The sequence below is a fragment of the Mus pahari genome, chromosome 12 (assembly GCF_900095145.1).
Source record: "Mus pahari chromosome 12, PAHARI_EIJ_v1.1, whole genome shotgun sequence".
Taxonomy (NCBI): domain Eukaryota; kingdom Metazoa; phylum Chordata; class Mammalia; order Rodentia; family Muridae; genus Mus; species Mus pahari.
In genome coordinates, this window is record NC_034601.1 from 83,093,280 (window position 1) to 83,114,572 (window position 21,293).

Genomic DNA, 21,293 nt, shown 5'->3' on the forward strand with positions numbered 1-21,293 from the left:
ACAGGGCAGGCACACAGGGAAGGCACAGGGCAGGCACACAGGACAGTATACCAGTGCTTCAAGTGTAGGTTGTGGGAGCAGGGGGCTGTGGAGCCATCCTAGTTTCCAGTGAGGTAAGAGTTAGGAAAGTGCTTACAGTGTGCTGTTAAAGGAAGCTCTTTTTTCTGAAGGGGAAGATGAAGGTGTGGAGTGCCCTGGTAACAGATTAGAACATGGTTTATTTAGTTCTAGAACATGATCATTTGTCTGTTAACTGAAAAAATTTCTATTTCTCCACTTTCTTTTCATTTTTAATTATGTGCATTCCCCCCCCCCGTCTCTCTGTCTCTCTCTGTCTCTCTGTGTGTATGTGTGTGTGGGCACAGGGCAGAATATACCCTGAAACTGGAGTTATAAGGAGTTGTATGTTGTATAGGTGCTGGGTTTGTGAACACACTGGATTCACAAGTAGAATTACTTATATATGGCTTACCTCTTCCCAGTAACACTCAGAACTCGCTGTTTAGAGTACAGGAGGATCCTTCGCCCTTTAGAGTAATCCTCTGACGTTAGGTAAGAACAAGCTGGTAAGCAAAGGTATCTTTGTTTTGAGTTGTGCCAGCCCAGGCCTTTATGATTTGGGATAATTTACCTTGTTTCCCTAACAGATTCTTTATCTATGGACAGGGTGCTCACTTGTTTTATACACTTTCCACCGCCCACCTGCAGTGCCACAGTAGACTGCGAACCCCCGCAGAGAAGAGCAACTCAAAGTCCTTCCCAGCTGTAGTGGCTATTCCTGGTTGTCAACTTGACTATATCTGGAATGAACCACCATCCAGAACTGGAAGGCTCACCTGTGATCCTAATCTGGAGGCTGGGAGATACAAATTTCTGACCTGGATCTTGGCATGGANATCTTGAGGCATAGTGGCTATGAATTCCAGAAGATTAAGACAGGGAGATCGCTGAGTTCAAGGTTATCTGGGATGAGAGGTGTGATGGCACACACCTTTAATCCGGGCCACACCCTCTGCTGGAGACCTACATAAGGACATTGGAAGAAGGAAGATTCTCCTTTGCCTGCTTGCCTTGTGGGGCTGAGCAACTGCTAGATCCTTGGACTTCCATTCACAGCTGCTGTTGACCATTGTTGGGAGTTGGTCTACAGACTGTAAGTTGTCAACAAATTCCATAAGTTCTGTGACTCTAGAGAACCCTGACTAATACACCAGCCAAATTCTAATGCACTTAAATGACAGGAACTCAGGATACCTGCCCCCCTGATGCCTTTAATCCCAGTTACACTGTCCTTTAGTCCTAGCACATAGGCTGCCTGTGGGAGAATGGCCACATTCAGGGACAGGGACAAGGAGGGAAAGGGTCTGGGAAGAGACCATCAAGACGGCAGCCGGGATCCTGGGAAACTGCTCCTGGACAGGAGGTGAGGAGACCTTGTAGTGACAGCCTGAGCAGACGCAGACAAAGGGGTAGAGTAGGTATGGATACTGTTGGAGACGTACGTGGTTGAAGAGAAAGGGAAGACTGACAAGCTGAGAGGCAGCCGGTCTAAGGAAAGTGTAAACAGACCTGCGGAGGGTTGAGGGGAGAAGGAAGAAGAAGAGAGTTTAGTATAGTTGCTGGAGGGGTGACTACAGTCGTCTGGAATACTGTGGGTCAAGCGGTATCAAGTCCAGAATCCTGTCTGATCTGGGGCAAGTGAGAGAAGCTGTGTAATGGCAGTCGTTATGATACCCATGTTTATGGTCAGAAATGAATATTAATACATGCAAAGCACTTACAGTGCTCCTGGCTTACAACGGATGCCAAAATGTTAGGTCTGGTGATGATGATGGTGGTGGTGATGATGAAGATGAGGATAGCTATCTTGAGAATTATGGTAGAAAGCTCGAGGTCAAACCTCTCCTTACACAGTAGTAGAAGATGAGACAGCAAGGTGATGAATTAACCAGAGCACCCTGGATTTTAACTTCTGACTTAGTCTCTCTTCCTGTCACTCTTCAGAAGGCTTTACTTGAAAATTGGCCAATAAAATCCTACGGATCTACCATATTAGATCTTTTCCCCTAAGATCCTAAGAGATACTTTTTAAAGATCAATAATTTAAATACTATAGAAATGGCTTATGACTGCACATGCTTACCAAACAGTATATATAGTTTAAAATTATTTTTGATAAATTTCAATTTGCATCAGCATTAATTTTAACAATAAAACTAACGAAGCCATGGCCACTTATTTAAAATTTCCTTATTTCTGAGGAAAGGGGGACTTGGGATAGCTGATTTCTTTTCCACTTTAAGAAATGGGATGAGTCTGTGGGTGGCCAACAGCTTGGGAGGGTTGTGGGGTGCTGTCTTCCCTGAGGCATCGTTCAGTCAGGCTAATTTCCTCACCCCATTTGTCTAGAGAACTAGGGCCTTGACTCCTCCCTGGGTGTCAGGGAAAAGCTATGGTGCTTCCAACAGGAGGTGATCCAGGCTGCTCAGCCACGTGGGGCTCTTATCGTCACATTCCTAAACTGGGCCACAGAACTGACAACAGGAAGGACAGTTGAAGTGGGATGTCACACAGACCTGGAATTCACGACTCGATGCCCAGAAATTCTTTCTTCCTTCTGTTTTTTTTTTTTTTTTTTTTGCATGCTGCTTAAAATCAAAGCCCAACTAACCAACCAAAACAAACAAACAAAAAGACCCCCAACAACAACCGCAAGAAAAAAACCCAACCACCCAGGTGTGTGGCTGATGCTAAGTAGGTGGTTTTGTAGTTTGTGTTGAAGGGCACAGGACAAACCGGAGAAATGAAAATGTTAAAAACCCAGGTGTCCTAGGTTGTATTCAAAACCAGAATCTTCCGTGGAGATTGGTCTGTGGAGGAGGTGACAAAGATAGTCTCCATTTGTGATTTATCAAAATGTCCAATGCCACCGAGTAAGACCAACATCTTGGCCTGTAAGATGGGGGATGATGGGGTGAGGTTTATAAGTGTAGGCAGTGAAGCTATTCTTCAAACACTCTGGACACAAATTTTCTTTCTCCGCGTTTGTGTATGACCTTGGACTAATTAAATTATCCTTGCATGTTTATGTTTGCTAATACCTAAAATAGGGCGAGTAGTACGGTTTGCTTCACAGAGCTAAAGTGAGAACAAACAGCCTCAGTGTCGCGCCTGATACAGACAGTAAGCCCTCAGTAAGTTACCGTGTTATTAGAGCACTTTAAAGTTCCAAGAACATTTCACTTAAAGACCCTTTTAGGTGGGGTAAGGTGGCAGCAGAAGACAACCATTGCAGCGGGATTAGTGCCTTCCAGAGCTAAGAAACAGGAGCAGGGGCAGAAGGAGGGGAGGGGAGTCCGGAGTTAGCTCTATGTGTGTGTGTGTGTGTGTGTGTGCGTGTGCGCGCGCGTGTACGGATGTGTGTGTGTGTATGCGTGCGCGCTGGGGAGTGCTGGACCTGGAACCCTCTATGAAGCCCCTTCTTACTCCTGTGCTTCAGGGAACCCTTATGTTCCTTTACCTGAAAACCAAGGGTAATATTTAAAGAATAACTGGCGAGAGTCGAAGCATTGGCCGGCTTCTGAATCAGGCTAGGCACACACAGCAAATGCCTACATAGCCCTTCGGTTCCAGGCTTGTTTCTTTGCGGCTTGGTGCAGCAGTCACTCCTCAGCACCCCGCCTTCCTCCCTGGAGACGCGGGCGAGGGGCACACAGCAGCCAGACCGCAACGCACCGCACCGCGGCGCACGCGCACACGCTCGCCTAGCACCCGGGAAGGGAGGGTGGGCAGGGAGGCCTGGAAAGTTCCACCGGGTTCCAGAGCCCAAGGTTGGTAGGCGCGGAGACGGCGGGGAGCGGGTGCGTGCCGAGCGAGGATACGGTCTCCCACGGGCTGCTCGAGACCGTGTCTACGCTCCGCAGGCTCGGGGACACAGACACGGCCGGGGAGGGCAGGCAGGCAGCCGCGGAGGTGCAAGTGCAAGGCGCCTTCCCGGAGAGGGGCGGGGCGGTGCCGGTGGGCGGGGCTCTCGGTGGGCGGGGCGAGCCGTCTGCGCAGCTGCGGGAGCCTTTAAACCGGGCCTCGCTGGGTCGCACGGTGCTTTCGCCGCCCGAGAGCTGACCGGCCGCGTCCCCCCACTCGTCTTCCTCTGCGCCTCGCGTCCCCGCCCTCGCGACCCCGGCTCTCCTGGACTCGGCACCGCCATCCCGGGCGATGCCCCGCTACGAGTTGGCTTTGATTCTGAAAGCCATGCGGCGGGTAAGTGACCTTCCCTCAGACCGAGTTCTCGCGCGGGCGCGCCCCGCCGCCTCTAGGCCTCCCAGTCCCGCGTGCCCTGCCTGCTGGACACCGGGCCCCCTCGCGCGGTCCGCGGGAGGTCGCGGGCGCAAAGTGTGTGTGGGGGGGCGCGCGTGGATCGGGCGCTCGGCGCGGCCGCGTGCGCGCGGGAGGCGGGGGGTGTGTGCCCGCGCGTGTGCGCGGTCGCGGGAGGGGGTGTGCCGAGCAGGCGGCGGGCCAGGGGGCGGGGCGGGCCTCGGACCCCGGCTCTCCGGAGTCCGATGGAAGGACTGCGGGAGGACACACGCGCGAGAACCCAGGCCGGCCCCGCTCTGCGCCCACGCGTCGAGAAGCTGCTCGTCGTCCCCGCCGGCCGCTCGTCCCGATCGCCTGCCCTCAGCGTCCGCGATCAGTACAGCCTTCCTCCAAAGTCTGCCAGTGCCGGCTGTGTATACCCACGCACTTGTCACCGCTGTCACACCAAAAAAAAAAAAAAAAAAATCTTTTGACCTTTCTTTTTCTGACTCCAGCGGAAATCCTGCTCCGGGTGCCCTTAGCCCAGTTTTATTCATCCAAGTTGTGGCCTTGCTTGTGTTTCAGAAGACATGCCTTCCCCCAGCTTTTGATTGATCTTGAGGTAGGGACTTTCAGGTTTGGAGGGATGATAAACCACCAGCAGCCGGGTCACGGACTGGGGTCGGAGGCCGGCGGAGGCAGCTATGTTCTGAGTCAGTCAGTCGTCGCTGAAATCCCCATTCTTCTGAGAGAATTCGGTAATGTAGTGTGCTTTCACGCACTCTCCTTCCCTAGCAGGTACAGTTTAAAACAAAATAAAAGCAACCGTTGTGCCTTTTCTGAGCTTGGGAAGCAGTTCTCTTCTAGCCCTGGGCATGTAGGCTTTGGGTCAATTTCAAGTATTGGCTTCAGTTTGAATCAATATAAGCCAGGGGTCACGGGCTAGGCTCCGGTGAACAGCTAACAGTCACGCAGCAGGAGGAGATTGTTAGGTGTGCCTTGTACAGGGTTGGCTTGGAAAGGACACCAGAGCCACCTGATGGCCCAGAAGTTTGTGCCCCCCCAAGCTTACGGACTCCCTGGCTCCGGGAGAACATTGTCTCACCTCTTGGTAATGTACTTTTATCTACCTTCCTTCCTCTGGGTTTTACAGCGTTAAAAGAATAGTAACAACAGAGGGGTCAGTGTTTCGAAAGTATTAAAAAGGGACTGGTTCTGATTAAGTGGAAATTACCTAAGCCTCCCTTATATATTTTAGGTGATGTTAGAGACTGAAAAAATGTGATCACCAAGATTCATTCCCTCAGGGTGTGAGATAGCAGTGACCCTTCGCACTTGCTTAGCATGGCTGCCTAGAACCTTGGCTAAATGTATTTTACCATGATGTGGATATGTGTTCACTCTGATTCAAAAGTCGGGTGTGTAACCTGCTCAAAATCTTAGCCTGAGGGTAGGTTCAGAGCACCTTAGAGAGGAGTGAAGATGGAAGAGAGGTGTTTAAACATAGGGTGGAAGATGTGTGAAGATCCTTACAGACCCAGAGAAACTAGATAAAATGACCAACCTCAGTTTTTAGTTCTGACTTTGAGAAGGTTGTAAACAAGTAAAGATGTGCAGAGTCGAGACAATTTTCTTTTCTTTCAGCTTTAGAAAACTGAATTCTTACAGGGTGTGTACTTGTGAGTATAAAGGAAAATGCACTTGGTTTTAATAGGAAATGGCACAGTGGCTTGCATACCTATAACAGGCGTTTGGGGAACCACAGTTCCAGCCTGGGACAGTTCGCTTCTGTAGCGGGAAGGCTTTCTAAACTGAGTTCTGAGATGCATGTTGGACACCTGATAATGCACCCTTCCATGTGTCGGAATTCTCCCTCCCTCCTCTCCTCCAAGAGCCTTGTGTTCCAGGGCTGTGAGTAAGCAGGCTCTGAAGCAGAAAAGGGAGTTGAGAAACTGCAGTCTCCTAGAGACCCTGTCGCCCACCCAATATTGTACTCCTGTTTCTCCTATGCCTACAAAGCAGTCTTAGTTTGTCTTCCCTATTGTGACTCTTACTTTATTTTACTGTCCTTGACCTCAGGCTTAATTTACTTTAATTGAGCTTTTAGAGTTTAAATGTAAAGATACATGTTGACATAGCATAGTGAGTGCCTTTGTAGCAGATTGCCTGTGAGAGTTCTCAGGCTGAGACCTCGGGATAGAAGTTCTCAAAATTCTAGGGCTGTTTCCTCACTGAAGTTGGCTTGATTCTCAGGAGCCCTTGTTTTTGATGCATTTCGAGGTTTGTGTGTTTACAAGTGCAGGCCACCGGTCCTCAAGGTTGTGCACTTGTATTTTAATGTTATTTCAAAGTTACAATTTTGTATTTTGTAGCATAAAAACCAGGATAAAAACTTGTGGGGGTTAGGCTCTGAGGGTGCTGACAGGCTGTTGGGAAGGTAGTTGCTTAGGACCAACAGCCTTAGGTGCCTTCATAGAAGAGCTGCTGACACTGGCTTTGGAAGCTCCTATCCGGCCTTCTAATAGCTTCAGGAGAGAAAACAGGAAGGACAGAGCTGCAGAGGGACACCCAGTCGCAGATGCCAGCAGTGTCTTCTCACAAGGATTGCCTGTGGGGTGGTGAGTGCAGGCTGCTCTTCACTTCTGCCCGCTCAGCTCAGTTCAGGAGGACTTTGAGGTGGATTTGGGGGCTGGTGAGGCTGGGAATATTTGATGAGCTGCTTCTCTTGAGCTCCTGGACGTCACTCTGTAGTTTCTCCTTTCAGATAGGTGAAAGAGAGCTGTGGGTTCAAATCGATAAAGCCACACCCAGCCCTAAAGGACTTCATAGGGTTTGTTTTTTAATACTTGAAGTGGGTGTAGAAGAAGAATCTGTGCAGTAGGTAAATATTCTTTGGTTACATAGTTCAGAGCACTTTGTTAGGCCTGACCCTTTTGGTCATATGATTGGTCACTGATGGGGTAGATTTGTGACAGCCCCGAGGAAATACTTCTTGAAGTCATGTCATTATTACTCAAGAATCGTTGTGTGTGAATGGTTTAAATAATACCTAGTTTAATTACTAAATGGCTGTACAGTAAGATAGCATTTATATGTCCTTTTGTATGTAGGGATTTTTAAAACTAGGAATTGCATGCAGGGCGTGGTGGTACATGTCTGTGGTACTTGGTAGTGGAGCCAGGGAGGTCAGGAATACAGTGTCTTCCCTTCCTGGAATACATAAGAACCTGTTTGCAGAGGGCAGCACCAGTGCTCCAGGAGGGCTAAGGGACATAGCTAGCTCATTAAACCTTAAGCTTTGTTCTATACTCTCCATTTTTAATTTTAGTAAAAAGCAGATTAGAGTTTACAGTAGCTCACTAAAGTGGTTTGCAGGTTAAGAGTTTTATGGTATACTGTGAAGTTAGCTACAGAAGACTGTGTTGATAATTGTAGGATGCAGAAGGTAGTGATCTTTTTAAAACTTAGCAGCTGAAGAGTTTCGTCTTCTTTCTTTCACCTGGCCTCTTTGATCACACAACCTGGCTAGTGTTTTGTGATGTTCTAGAGCTGTGTCCAACTTAGGATATGCTGGAAGTAATACTAGAAAGGATAGCTTTTCAGAACTCCCAGATGGGGCTGGCTTGACAACCTTTGATAAGTAGGACATGGTGAAATTTCTGTTATTAGTTGATGTAGAAGGTCAGGTCCTGGAAGTGTTCAGCTGTCAGGTGATTATATCTCATTTTCTTGGTTTTTTGGGTCCGAGCATTATAGCTTAGCTTATATCTTTGATGATCACTCTTTGTGCTATGCTTGAAGCTACACACTTAAAAGAGCTTTGTGAACAATTTTGCACTTTGATCTGGCATTAAAGTTCTCTTGGGTTACAGCTCACTACAGCAGAAGGTGATAGAAGGAGTCCTGTGCCTGCCCCTGAGCTGCAGCTAAGAAACAAGGATGGCGTGGGGGTAAGGAGTCTTTCCTGTCACATATGGTTTGTAGAGCTGACACTGCTGTCAGAGACCCACTCTACCCCAGCTGTAGTCATGCCGCATTACTAATGTCTGCTGTAGAGTTAAAGCCTAGGTCGTATTTATATGGAGATTTCTGCTAGATCTTTTCAGTGTAAAATCACCTTAAAATAGTCAAAAGCACTGAAAGCTGACTTGTAATGCATTCAATGATGTGCTATTGCTTGTCATTTTTAGTAGATGAGCTTTGGGATACAGAAGTCTGGCTGAACATGGGAGTGCAGGGATGAGAGAGGAGAATGTGTATTTCTGGTTATTGATATGTAAAAACCAGTAGCAGTTGATTTAATAGGATTTTTTAGTTGTCTTAGTCACTGGCTTTGTACTAGAATTTGTTTATAATAGTCTCATGAGTTTATATATTCAAAAGAAAAGGGTATCTCCTTTTTAAAAAAGTAATATTAATGTTTATGAGTACACTGCAGCTGTCTTCAGACACACCAGCAGAGGGCACCAGATCTCATTACAGGTGGTTGTGAGCCACCATGTGGTTGCTGGGAATTGAACTCAGGACTTACGAAGAGCAGTCAGTGTTCTTTACCACTGAAATATCTCTCCAGCCCAAGGGTATCTCCTTTTAATATTTCATTTGAGGCCATTTTGTTAAACCATCAGATTTGTTGTAAAGCATGTAATTATCTTTGTTTAGGGAAATCAGATTTAAGGAATTAATCAAATAAATGCCCGGTAGGTTATTAAATTGCATAAAGGAAAACTTCTGGGCAGTCAGTTGGTCCCTCCTATTCTTCCAGTGCTCTGAAGTAGAGTCTGCACACTGGCTCGCCTGCCACTCGCCTTTCCTCCACCATGTTCTGAGAAACACTTTTACATTTAATGAGCTATATTTTGCGGCTCTGTGGAAATGAGAAAAGTAAGGTTGTCTGACCCTTTTTGCTTCATCATCTAGTTCTTTACAGGGTGAACACTGTCCAGGCTCAACATTTCTCTTAGCTTTTTATGACTTGTGCTGTTTCCTGACTTTCCTACTGGGATCCTTCCCTCCTCTGCAGCATTTCACATTTGACATTGGCTTTGTGATGTGTGGTTTGTGAGTCAAGCCCCCACACTGGCTTTCCCTCTGTCTGTTGTAGGCTCTTAGATAACACCTTGGCATTGCCAGCTCAGCATTGTTGAAAACTTAATGGATTGTGGTTCCCAGCATCACGTTAGTGCTTTGTAACTGCTTCTGTTGCCTCAGACTGAAAACTTCGTGTTGCTGAGGTCTCGGTCATACATATGCTTTCTGCCTTAGATGAACAGTCTTAGATTCTTGAAGTGTTTTCAGCAGTTTCTTCTGATGCTGAGAAGAACTATTCACTGAGAATGGTTAGTACTCATAATTTATTAGAGTGCAAAGTTCTTGAAATATTTTAATAAATCTGAGATGAATTTTCATAAGGAAATAGTATCTTGTACATTGGGTGTCTGATAGTTCATGCTAGTTGATAGTGTGAACACTGTGTGTTAGGGTATACTCTTTTCACAGAGGATAGTGAAGTGTAGCATCGTGGTGGTCTCTGGTACAATTCCAATCTATTCTTTTCTAACACCATTACTTAATTTCCTGTGTTCTTCACTCAACACAGTGAATAACAGAATTGTGCATCTCTGTGTCCACCATTCCCTTTTATTTTCTTCATGCATGTATTACATTGCTCCTCTATGGAATCTCTCCCCTTTCCACATTACCGTACTATTTCCATGGAAACCTTCAAGTTCATTTCAGCTTGTTACCGTAAACAGATATCAAGGACCTGCATTGCTAATAGTGTAGATATGGATATTCCCAATGTGTGCACTGTATTTTATCACCCTCATTGGGGTACTTTCTACTTTGTACTAATAGCTAATTGGTTAATGTGTCTTACCTGCAGTGTTAGATTGTAGTTCTTTAGGGTCAGTTGTGTCTTAGTTTTGTCTTTTCCTGTGCTCTGCATAGCAGGTATTCACAGCTGCCTTTGACAATCACTGTTTCTGTAGAGCAGGTTTTGATAGGATATAGCATGGTGACTCTCTGTGCCATATCAAGTCAGTGAGTTTCCTGGGACTGTGTGTTGTATGCTGCCCCAACGTTCCAGATTTCCAAGATGATTTTGTGGTAGAAAAGTCTTTTCATGGTATTTTGCATATCATATAAACGGACTGAAATAAATGCAAGCTTTATTCAGAAAACCAAGTTGGAGTCTTTGGAATAAGTTGGTCCAAGGTGAGTGGTTAAAATGGTGCCTATAGGTTATACTGAGAAGTGCTCAAGTATCTGAGCTCAGGAGAAGGAGGGGGGACAGTAGGCTCAGAGTCTGTGTACTGTGTGGATTGCTTTACAGAAGCTTTCTACTGTCAGGAAGTGGGGGAATTGTACATGCATTTGTAGATATGGCTGGCACAGCTTCAACAAAGAGACTGTCATCATCTCCATTCTCCAAGGACTTGGTCTCATGTTAAGGTTGACCAATAAATATACAGCTTATGTGTTAAAACATTTAAGGTATGTAGGGATGGTTTGATCAGATGTGGTGACTGGGTATGAAGAGACCTGTTTTAGTATGTGCTTTGATTCTGTTTTCTAAACGAGCAAACAAACATACAATTCCAAATAAAGAGATTAGTTGCTATGGTAGAATCAATAAGACCTGGAAGGTTCTTTAGAGGCTGATAGAACTTGTACTTCCAAGGAAGTTAAGCATTTTAGACTCCCAGTTTCTCATTTCTGAATGAGGGTGATCCTTACTGGAAGACTTTTGAAGGGGAAGTGAATATCCAGTGTGGCTCCAGAGTAGCTTCTGAATGCATTACCTCATCTTCCATTGATTCTTACTGTTGCTACTTTACAAGGTAAACTTAATATGCTATTATATCAACATCCAACCCTGAAACACAGTTCTTGCTCAGTGCGATTAGTGTGGTTGGTGCTGGTCACTCCAATGATCACTGCCCTTGTGATCTGGGCTCACCACCCATTTTCTCTCTTGCCTCCGTGTAGAAATCAGGTTTTATAGGAAATTCGGTTTTCAGAGTGTTGGCACCATGGGCCAAATGAGGTGTGTCAAGATCAGCTAGCGCTCTCGTTTTGTAACTTCCGAGTTAGTTAATTGGATTTAAGTGGCTGTTCCAAACCTCTCTGGGCATTCATATGGACAAAGTTCACCTTGATTATTTGTCAGTGGTTTATAATGGACTAATTACCTACTCAGTAAACACGAAACATGTTCAGTTCATTAAAAAAAAAAATCACAATTAAAAAAAGTCAACCCAAAACTCCCTGGCATTTCCCAGTTTCAGATTGCTGGATTATGTGAGGCCATTTAGGCTGAAGTGTACAAGAGAGGTGAGGTGCACATAGCTAAGGAGAGCCTGACTGTGTGAGAGTGAGGGACGGCGTGGACAGCTTACACTTTCTCAATTGTTGGATTATGTTGAGCATGCTTAACTTGGGTTTTTGTTTCTCCTTTGTCTTTTTCCCTCCCTGTCCAGGTAGTTTCCACTGTGTTACCAGACTGGCCTCTGATCCATGTCATCCTCCTGCCTCGGCCTCCTGTGCACTGCTTGGACAGGGGTAAGCCACTGTGCCCTGCTCACCAGGTCTGCTTGATTTCTCCCATTTTATTAATTTCTTAGGGGTTAGAAATAGCGCTTCCGGGCAGTGATGCTTTGTCTGGGAAATGATGTGTTTGGCCAGGGTGTACTTAGGAAGAAATGTAATTGTTAACCTGTGATTCTCAACATTAGGAAAAACAGTGAGCTTAGTCAAGACTGGGGACTTAAGTTTTTATTTATGACTAGGCTCTGTGTTTCTGTAGAGTAGGGATCATGTTAGTACCTCAACTAATCTTTGCTTTTTGTCTTTCTCCCTTTACTCCTACTCCAGATACCTGACATCAAATTGCAAATTTGAAACCTCAGATCCAGGTTCTTGTGAACATACCTTTCGACTTTGTTTCAGTTGACTTGTTTGGCTTTCCTTTGCCCTAATCATTTCTTCTGTGATTACCGTGTCCTTGATAAGGGAGTCTTTACTCAATTTTTGAATACTCAAGAGATTGGCGTGTAGGTAAGAACTTAAGGAAAACTGGAAGTGAAAGCACAGATGTAACTGAGTGTCTCCTGGGTGCTCAGGCTTCAGACCCCGGTCCTTAGCCACCTTCCTCACAGAATCAGCAGGAGTCTGTTTTGGCTTTGTTTAGATGTCACTTTAGAAAATGCTCTCCTCAACATCTGTTCTGGCCATTAAATTCTTTGATTTTCCCAGGTGCAGCATCGGGAGCCAGATTGCTGTGTGTGTAGCCCAGAGTGTAGGGCTGTGGATGCTTTGTGCTGGGACCAGGTCCCCAGCAGGAGTGTGCAGTTCTTGTTTCTGTTAGAAAAGTACAGAAATGGCTGCCGTCTCCAATAAGTGCATTGCAGATAGAAAACATGCAGTGGGGAGTGGTTTTGATTCAGTTTTACGGTGAGTCTCAGTAGGTGAGTTAAAAGTTCAATTTAGCACAGGCTGTTGCCTGGTGGTGTTTCCTAGTGCAGAGGTACTCTAGCTCCTCTGTTTGCCTTTTAAATTACCTGACCTTGTTAAGTCAGTGATCAGTCTAGGTTGTTTTGATTGTATTTCTTTTGTTGGTGCATTGCTTGCCTGCTGATTGTGAGTTGTCTCTAGAGAGCACCTGAATGGAGTTTGTGATCTTGAAACTGTCATCAAGGTTCTGACAGGGACAGCCCAAGCCTGGGGACTTGGAGCACTTCTGGTCTCCCAACAATGCCACTTTCATGTGTGGACTGAGTACATTTTTATTTTTGTTTTTTGTTGTGTGTCCTCCTACCCCAAATTCAGTCTGTATGAGAAAAAGAGTGAAGAAACTTGAGACTTTCTCCTAATATCATTTTTTAAATTGTTGTTATTAAATATTTTACCTTACTAGGATGAAATCACTGGACGTTACTTCTAAAGTTTCCAAGATTTGGTTTTGTGATTTCTAAAGGACAGCGGTTCGGAAACTTTGAATTTCTAGACTCTTTTCTTGTCTTACCTGAAATAGAAGAGGAAGGCCTCCTGCATTCATCGTTTGCAGTAGCATACTTGTTTTGTGCTGATTTATTCAGGATACTGTTAAATTATCCTGATTTCTGGTCTTAGTTTTGCTTCTTGAAGAAAAATTCTCTTTTCCTTAGGGGAAGTTAGGGCACAGCTAAACTGGCTTCTTGGGAGAGTTAGAGAGTGGTTTATCACGAAGATGCTGTGGTTTCAGTGTCTGTCTCATCACATGGGGAAAGAGAAGCCATGTAGTAAGTGTTTTCTAGAAACAAAACAGGAACCAAGTAGGTTGAACACACACATTCACACACACCTATACTCCTGTGAAGGTGAGCTCTAAGTTGACTTGGTTGAGTTTTACTGCTTTGAGCCATATGGTTGTTAGCCTTAGAGAGGGATAGATGCACACGTTGTAGTGCTGCCTAGCCTTAATGGTTACTGGAGTAAAGGCTGTGTGTGAATGTGTATTTGAGGGATGTGCTTCTCCTTCACTTTGTATTCTTCAACATCTTGAAGATTAGTGTGATTTACATTACAACCACAACGAAGAAGAAAAAGAGGAAGAGGAAGAGGAGGAGCAGGAGGAGGAGGAGGAGGAGGAGAAAAGGGAGTGTTCAGCATCACAGCTCACATAGGCCAGGTAGTCTGAAGTGGGAGCCATGCCTTTATTGATTACATCTAATAGTTTACTATAGTTTAATCAAAGTGCTTTTGTGTTGGAGAATATAGTTGACATCTATTAGATACCAATAGGTGCCAGCCGGTTTTACCTTTTATTTCAGGAATGCTCTGGCTAATAAACAGTCTCAGTGTTCATGGGGTTCAAGGTTTAGGTTCTAACAGGAGACACACTAGGAAATGTGTGTATAAAGAAACATGAATGGCAGCTGGGCGTGGTGGCGCATGCCTTTAATCCCAGCACTCGGGAGGCAGAGACAGGTGGATTTCTGAGTTCGAGGCCAGCCTGGTCTACAAAGTGAGTTCCAGGACAGCCAGAGCTATACAGGGAAACCCTGTCTCGAAAAACCAAAAAAAAAAAAAAAAAAAAAAAAAAGAAAAAAAAAAAACATGAATGGAAAAGAGGAACAGAATGTGCTAAGGTCCATTATAGTTAGGGTGATAAGGTAAGATGAAAACTTAGTAGATGAGCTGAGGCCAGTAGTTGGAGCATGAGGAGGTCTTGATGGAGTTGTATTAATACATTCTCAGTTCAGATGGTGACGACTACTGCTGTTACTGATACAAAAACCTTGCTTGAAAGAGTCGACAGCACAGAATTATTTAGTGCCTTTTCCCATTCACCTTGGCTCTCATGTTATTTCAGCTGTTTCTGAACTTCTTTCTCCTCTGGGTCCGCATCCCAAGTGTGGCACGTGCCACCATATCTGGTTTATACTGTCCTGGGGATTGAACCTGGGGCTTCTTGCATGCTTCTCAATGAGCTGTATCCTCAGCATCTCCACAATTCTTTAATTTGATAACCTGTCTGGCGTTGCCTTGGGGTGCATATTCCCACATTTTATAGGTGTTAGAAGGTTTAGGCATAAATCAGTGTCATCACTCAGCCCTAACAGGTCCACCAACACGTCAGTCTTATGGTGTCTCTACTTCTATTACCTGTTTTTGAAGTGTATTTTATACTTTAACCCTTAAATTTTAAACTGTTACAGAACAGTTGATTTGATAGTCTACTGCATAGTTTTCATCACAAGTTGTTAGTATCTTCTCTGTTTTTAATCTAAGATGTGAGTGATGTACTTAATTTTAGCTTTTTAAAAAATCTAGTAGTAAGTCAAGGATCATGCTTTTAGGTGTTGTTTGGTTTCCTTGGGCAGTTGTACAACCTTTTCAAGAATGCCATTGATGCTTTGCATACTCCACACCTCACCTAGGGTTTTCTGTAGTTCTTCCTTGTGGTTAGAGGCAGATTAGTAGGACTGTTCACAGGGATGTCAGAGCACTGTGTTGGGAGCTGTGCCAGTGGCCTTTGTTGGGGAAATTAAGCAGTTACCTGGTTTTGGTGACCCATGTTGGATAACTCCATGGCAAGTGGTACCTCCTTTCCTTTTTATAACAAGTGACATATGGAATAATAGACTTGGAACTGGACATTTTGTTCTTTAGTAGTTTTCTACTGACTTTTGTATTTGAATCAGCTACTGCTGGAAGACTTTATTTAGATTAAAAGCAGAAGCAAAGATGAATACACCACTTCTCCTGTAACCAGGAGAGTTTTACTGTGTAGCTATTTAAAAACAGCCACCTTGACATCTGGTGCTGTCTCTTTACTGTCCTTTACTCCAGTCTGAATCTGAACAAGTCTCACAGGTTATGCTTTCCTATTGGTCTCACATGCTGTAACAATAGTGAGTCCACTACCTCTGCACAGTGTTCTTTTAGTTTAAGTCCACATATTTTTTGGAAGGTAGTGGGTAGGAATTTGAGTACTTGAGGCTGTACATTTGTGGAGTACTGTGGCGTACTGCATTCCATTACAACCCCGACTGATGGTTGTGCTGCATTCCGTTATAAGACTGACTTATCAGCAAATGCATATATCATCCATTTTAAAGTTTACTACCAGCTTTTGTCCTAAAGGTTTTAGCACGGGGTGCCATTACTGCAGGTGCATTGCTCTGCAGTGCAGGTTACAAATGTTGTTTCTCTTTTCTTGCATCAACTAGTTGGCTTTTTCTTGATACATACTCATTTCTGTGTGTGTTTTCCTGAAGAATACTACAAGAGAATGCAATTCTGTACACATAGAGAGGGTGTTCCTGTACTTCGGTGATCCTTAACACAGGGTTCTGTACATGCTAGGCAAGTGCTGTACCACTGACCTGCACCCCCAGCTTCTCAGTGTTTTTATCTATGAATTGGGGATAATTGCATCTACTCCTTGAGGTTTTGTGAGGATTGGAGGAGTTTCTCCATGTACTGTATGTAACAGTACTACTTACTACTTGGTGTTTGGTCAGCGCTGGTACGGAACCTTTTCATCTGGGCTGTAACTTGGTGAGTGTTTGCCTAGTGTGTGTGAGGTTCTGGAGTACTTAGCAACACAGATGATTATTATAGTCAATGAAGCAACTCAGATCTGTTGGAGAGGTGGCGAAGGCAAAAGTTCTGCCTAAGTTAGCAGCAGCAGGAAGCCTGGGCTTGGGTTTGTATGGCTTGAGCTTAGGGGATCGCTGCTTGCCAGTCTTAGAGCGCATAGGAGCAATCATCTGAGAAGACAAACACAAAGCAACACAGAGCAGTAAATGTGAAACTGTTCCAAGGGGAGTTAGGACAGTCAAGGGGGTGCTGGAAGGGGCCTAGGAGGGGCAGGTGGCATCCCCAGATACATTTCTATCTCAACAAAGGGCTTTCTTGCATGTAGAATGACTGGCCCACCATTCTACATGCACTTATTTGTAGCTGCTTGAAATTGAGGGAAGGAAGTGTGCTGTTCCTTCTAGACCTTTTAAGTCACACTGCCTAAGGTGCTTGTTGATTGTGGAGGAGACCTGAACTTCAGCATTCTCAGCGCTGTACTTGTGAATAAGACACTGGAGGGCTTGCTTAGGGTGGTGAATATTGGATGGTAATGTGGAAGGAAGGCGGGCTGGAGGAGTTGAGGTAGACAGGGAACAGACACTGAAGTGGAGTGAGTGTGGGATCACACAAGTTATTGTATGTGTTAGGCAACACTCTGATGCTGAACTACATGGACCTCAATCTTCTTTTTTTTTTTTTTTTTTTTTTTGTTTTTTTTGTTTTTGTTTTTTTGAGACAGGGTTTCTCTGTGTAGCCCTGGCTGTCCTGGAACTCACTTTCTAGACCAGGCTGGCCTCGAACTCAGAAATCCGCCTGTCTCTGCCTCCTGAGTGCTGGGATTAAAGGCGTGCACCATCACACCTGGTGCGACCTCAATCTTTTTAAATATTATTTTCTCCACATATTCACTTACATGTGACTGCACTTAAATACTGGAGTTGGATTTTGCTACAAAGTGCTCTTTGCAGTGTTCTGTTCATATTCTCAGTGTGTCTACCATGAAGATGTTCTGGCCACTCAGAATCATTTCTTTTGAGCTGGTCTTTACTCAGTCTGGGATCCTTCTGCTTCAGCCTTGCAAGGATTACAGGGATGTGCTGTCATGCCTAGCTTGCAAACAAATTTTTAAACATGTATGATGTGTGAAGGTTTGTTTGTTTGTTTAAATCTATCAGTGTATTTTTGCCTATCAGCACAGAAAGACCTTTTCTTTGAAGACAGTAAGTATTGCATTGTAGTTATGGGCAGAAGCAATATAGACACTGATGTGATACAAATTCTACCCTACACACAACTAGATTCAGGGACAAGTAAACTCTTGGTTTTCTCATGTGTAAAATGATCACAATAACTGTCTTTATGATGATCATGAGGGTTTTAAAATTTTCAGTTTTAACTCATTTATAGCATTGCACTCATGATTAGCTGAAATTCATATCAGTTGTATTAAGAAAACTTGCTTTTGCTTTTAAGTGTCTCTGGTAAACTGTATTATATCTACATTCTGCCTCTTGAAAAGTAAAATTAGAAGATAGCCATGTGAGTAGCCACTCACAGAGTTTTCATTATTGAACTCAAGATGACATCAGTGAAAAGGTATGAGAGGTCTAAGATGACATAAGCTCTGGTGTTTTGAAGATGAGTGATGTCAATTGATGGAGTGGTAGGGAACCTCTTTAAGACATTTGCAAGTGAATTGGACACTCTGAATACATCCACTTGTTCTGTATGTCAAGAACAGTTGCGAAGGCCCTAAAACTCCCTGCACACAGGGCAGGTAAATTTGAAAGGGCAGAGTTACCATTCCCAGTCAGTTCTGTCTGGAGAGAGTGAATTGAGCAGAGCCACCACCCTGCTGTTGGGGACAGTATTAAGAACTTTCTCCATGTTGGTTATGCCCCTATGATCTAGGCAGTGGCTGTATATCACACTTGACGTTCACAGAGACATATTGTTATTAAGAAGTGACAGATCAGGCGGGCGTGGTGGCACATGCCTTTAATGTCAGCACTCTGGGAGGCAGAGGCAGGCGGATTTCTGAGTTTGAGGCCAGCCTGGTCTACAGAGTGAGTTCCAGGACAGCCAGGGCTATACAGAGAAACCCTGACTTGAAAAACCAAAAAAAAAAAAAAAAAAGAAATGACAGATCTTCAAGTCCTGCTCTTCAGAGAGTCACCATTTCCTATTGTACTAAAGGACTTGCACCTCTGTCTGGGTAGCCCACACCTACTGCTTTGCTGGATCATGCAATCTGGTGTTAACCTGTGATGTCTGTGGCTTGGCAGTGGAGACAAAGGAAGCCTCCGGTGTGCTCATGGAACACCGAGGTGATCACAGGAGACCTCCAGGGAACTCTTTTGTGAGCCTTAAGTGACCAGGTGTTGAGTATTTTTCATTTCTATTACTACACAGTCTTGACTTACTAGGCCTAGCACTGTCAGTGCTGGGGCCCTGTGCAGGTTACCCCAAAGGTAAGGACAGTGCAGTTGGTCACTTTTAGGGTCAACATAATCAATGCCTGGGGTTCTCAGCTTCATTAATGTTGCAACCCTTAATACAGTTCCTCATGTTGTAGTGATGCCAATCTTAAAATTGTTTTTGATGCTACTTCATAACTGTAATTTTGCTACTATTATAAAACATAAATACCTGATATGCAGGATGGTCTTAGGTGACACAGGTGAAAGGATTGTTTGACCCCACCCCCTGAAGGGGTTGCCACCCACAGGCTGTGAACCATGACTTGATGCTTTGTTACTTCACATATGTCTTGAAATTGCAACAGGAGCCCAGACTGAGCTCTGCAACTATTTTCCTTGTTGCCTGTTTGGTTTTTATGACATGTGGCTTTTCTTTTCAGATATATGCATCCTGGATTTTTATAGATTGTTACAAATAATTTTCTGGTTTGGCATATAAATAAAATAGTTACCCGCTATTTCATACTTGTGTCTTTAACACCTAAAGGAGTTCATAGTTGATGGGTCTCACCTTCTTTTCTTGTTAATCAGGCACAGCACCATGTGCATTTCCCTTCTGTCTTTGGATTTAATTCATTTAAATGCATGACCAACAAATCTGCCCTCTGACTTTGTGTGAAACTATAAGTAATGTATCACCCACGATTTTAGTGGGGAAGTCCTGCTGCTTCAAAACACCTTTTCTTATGGGGGACCATTTCTGTATGCTCCAAATATTTCTGTTCTGGAATGTTTTTCTTTAAAGAAAAAAAGAGTTATATCAAAGAAAACTATTACTTGTGAAAGAAGGCTTCTGACTACAAACCACAGTTAAATGTGGCATGTCAGATGGAGGTGTTGCCGTGTGTAGCCTTCCTAAATAGAGGGGCTCTGGACCCCCTCGCTCAGGGTGCTTTTGTGGAAGAATTGTTCACTTCTTAAACATAAAAACATATACAAAACTTATTGTATATTTTATTTAGGACCCCACCCCCAACTTAAAGAAATGTGAAATAGTGTTGAGAGGCTGAAATTCAGGGCTTTGATAGTGTCTTTTTGTGACTGACACTTGTGTACCGTCATTGTACTGTAGTATGTGTATCTTTGTACAGTCTGAATTGACCTGTGTGGGTTAGTATTTTCTATTTTGAATTCTTTAGGAAGTATTAATCCCTGTATGTACTTTTAAGTTAGAAAACTCTAAAAACATACAGGCTATTACAGTGTTCAGTGAGAAGCCGCTGTCATCTGTAGCTTTGGAAGGACCCAAAGGGAGAAGACAGAGTCAAGCACACTTTGCATTCTTTTGAGACAGTCTCAAAGTAGTCTAGGCAGGTCTGCACTGAAGCAGTCCTTTGCCTCAGCATCCCAAGCGCTGGGATTCCAGGTGTGTCCTGTGTCCAGCCTTGGACAGCTCTGAGCTCAGATTTGACTGCTCAGTTTTCTGTGATTCAGATCTAAGGAAGTTAGGACTCAGACCTTGTATGGGAGTTTCAGCCAGGTGGAACATTCTACAGAACGTGGAATGTGACTTAGCTGACGCCATGAGTGAGTCCTCTTTGACAGAAAGTGATGGTCCCAGCACTGGTTTCTAGTGATAGAATCAGGAAATGTCTCCTTTGCTTCTGAGTGCTTTGTCTCTCAACACATAAGCTGCTACATCAACAGTGGTCAGAAGTGGATCCCCTCCTCCATCCAAACAAAGGCTCTGAATGTTTTCTCAGCCTTTGGAAAACATGTTAAATTTTTTTTTTTTTTTTTTATATACTATACTCCCACACTTTTTTTACACACACACACACACACACACACACACACACACACACACACACACACTCTGTAGCTGTCATCAGACACACCAGGAAAGGGTATCAGATCCCATTTTAGATGGTTGTGAGCTACCATGTGGATGCTGGAATTGAACTCAGGACCCCTGGAAGAGCAGATGATGCTTTTAACCGCTGAGCCATCTCTCTATCCCCAACCCCCATGTTAAATTTCTACCAAGAAGAGCTTTATGTGAAGGTCCTTGGAACCAGCAAGGCTTTGTATGTGAACAAATGACAAGGGTACACCGGTCCTTGAGTCATAGGGTATCTTGACTAAAGGCAGGTCTCTGACCTCTCCACTGTGACTGAGGAAGGGCCCTTACATTGAGCCATTTAAAGTTATCCTTCTAAATAAATAGGTTTATTACTCAGCTTAGAGTTTACTGAATTATTGGAGGGTTTGTCCTAAATAATTTGGAAGGTTTTTGTTTGTTTGCTTTGATTTACTTTTGATAAACCTGAAAGATTTGGAGAATTAAGAAAGCAGTCATAAAATATCTTCAGGATTTGGCAAGTATGAAGTAATGATACAAATTTATACTTAAGTTGGTTTTTCATTTTGTTATTTTTTTGCTTTTTGCTTTTGCTTTTGGCAGTCTCTTATCACTGACATGACTTTCAGGATGCAGGATTTTAATGT

At 44.2% G+C, this 21,293-nt stretch overlaps 2 protein-coding genes across 4 annotated transcripts in view; both read left to right on the forward strand.

Annotated features, from left to right (window-relative positions):
• The first annotated feature begins 4,100 nt into the window (after positions 1 to 4,100).
• Positions 4,101 to 21,293, forward strand: part of Slc5a3 (solute carrier family 5 member 3) — a 30,239-nt gene continuing 13,046 nt past the window's right edge. The window contains exons 1-2 of one of the 3 annotated variants that reach the window (XM_029544845.1): positions 4,527 to 6,911; positions 8,166 to 8,243. The gene's annotated coding sequence lies outside the window, so the exon portion shown is untranslated. Of the gene's footprint in view, positions 4,261 to 4,526; positions 6,912 to 8,165; positions 8,244 to 8,832; positions 12,355 to 21,293 lie in introns of those variants that run through there. The other 2 variants (XM_021209634.2, XM_029544846.1) reach the window with 2 other exon arrangements.
• Mrps6 (mitochondrial ribosomal protein S6) overlaps positions 4,105 to 21,293 on the forward strand; it is a 54,292-nt gene continuing 37,103 nt past the window's right edge. The window contains exon 1 of the mRNA XM_021209635.2: positions 4,105 to 4,260. Within this exon, the coding sequence (XP_021065294.1) occupies positions 4,216 to 4,260 (45 nt within the window). The 5' untranslated portion in view covers positions 4,105 to 4,215. The remainder of the gene's footprint in view (positions 4,261 to 21,293) is intronic.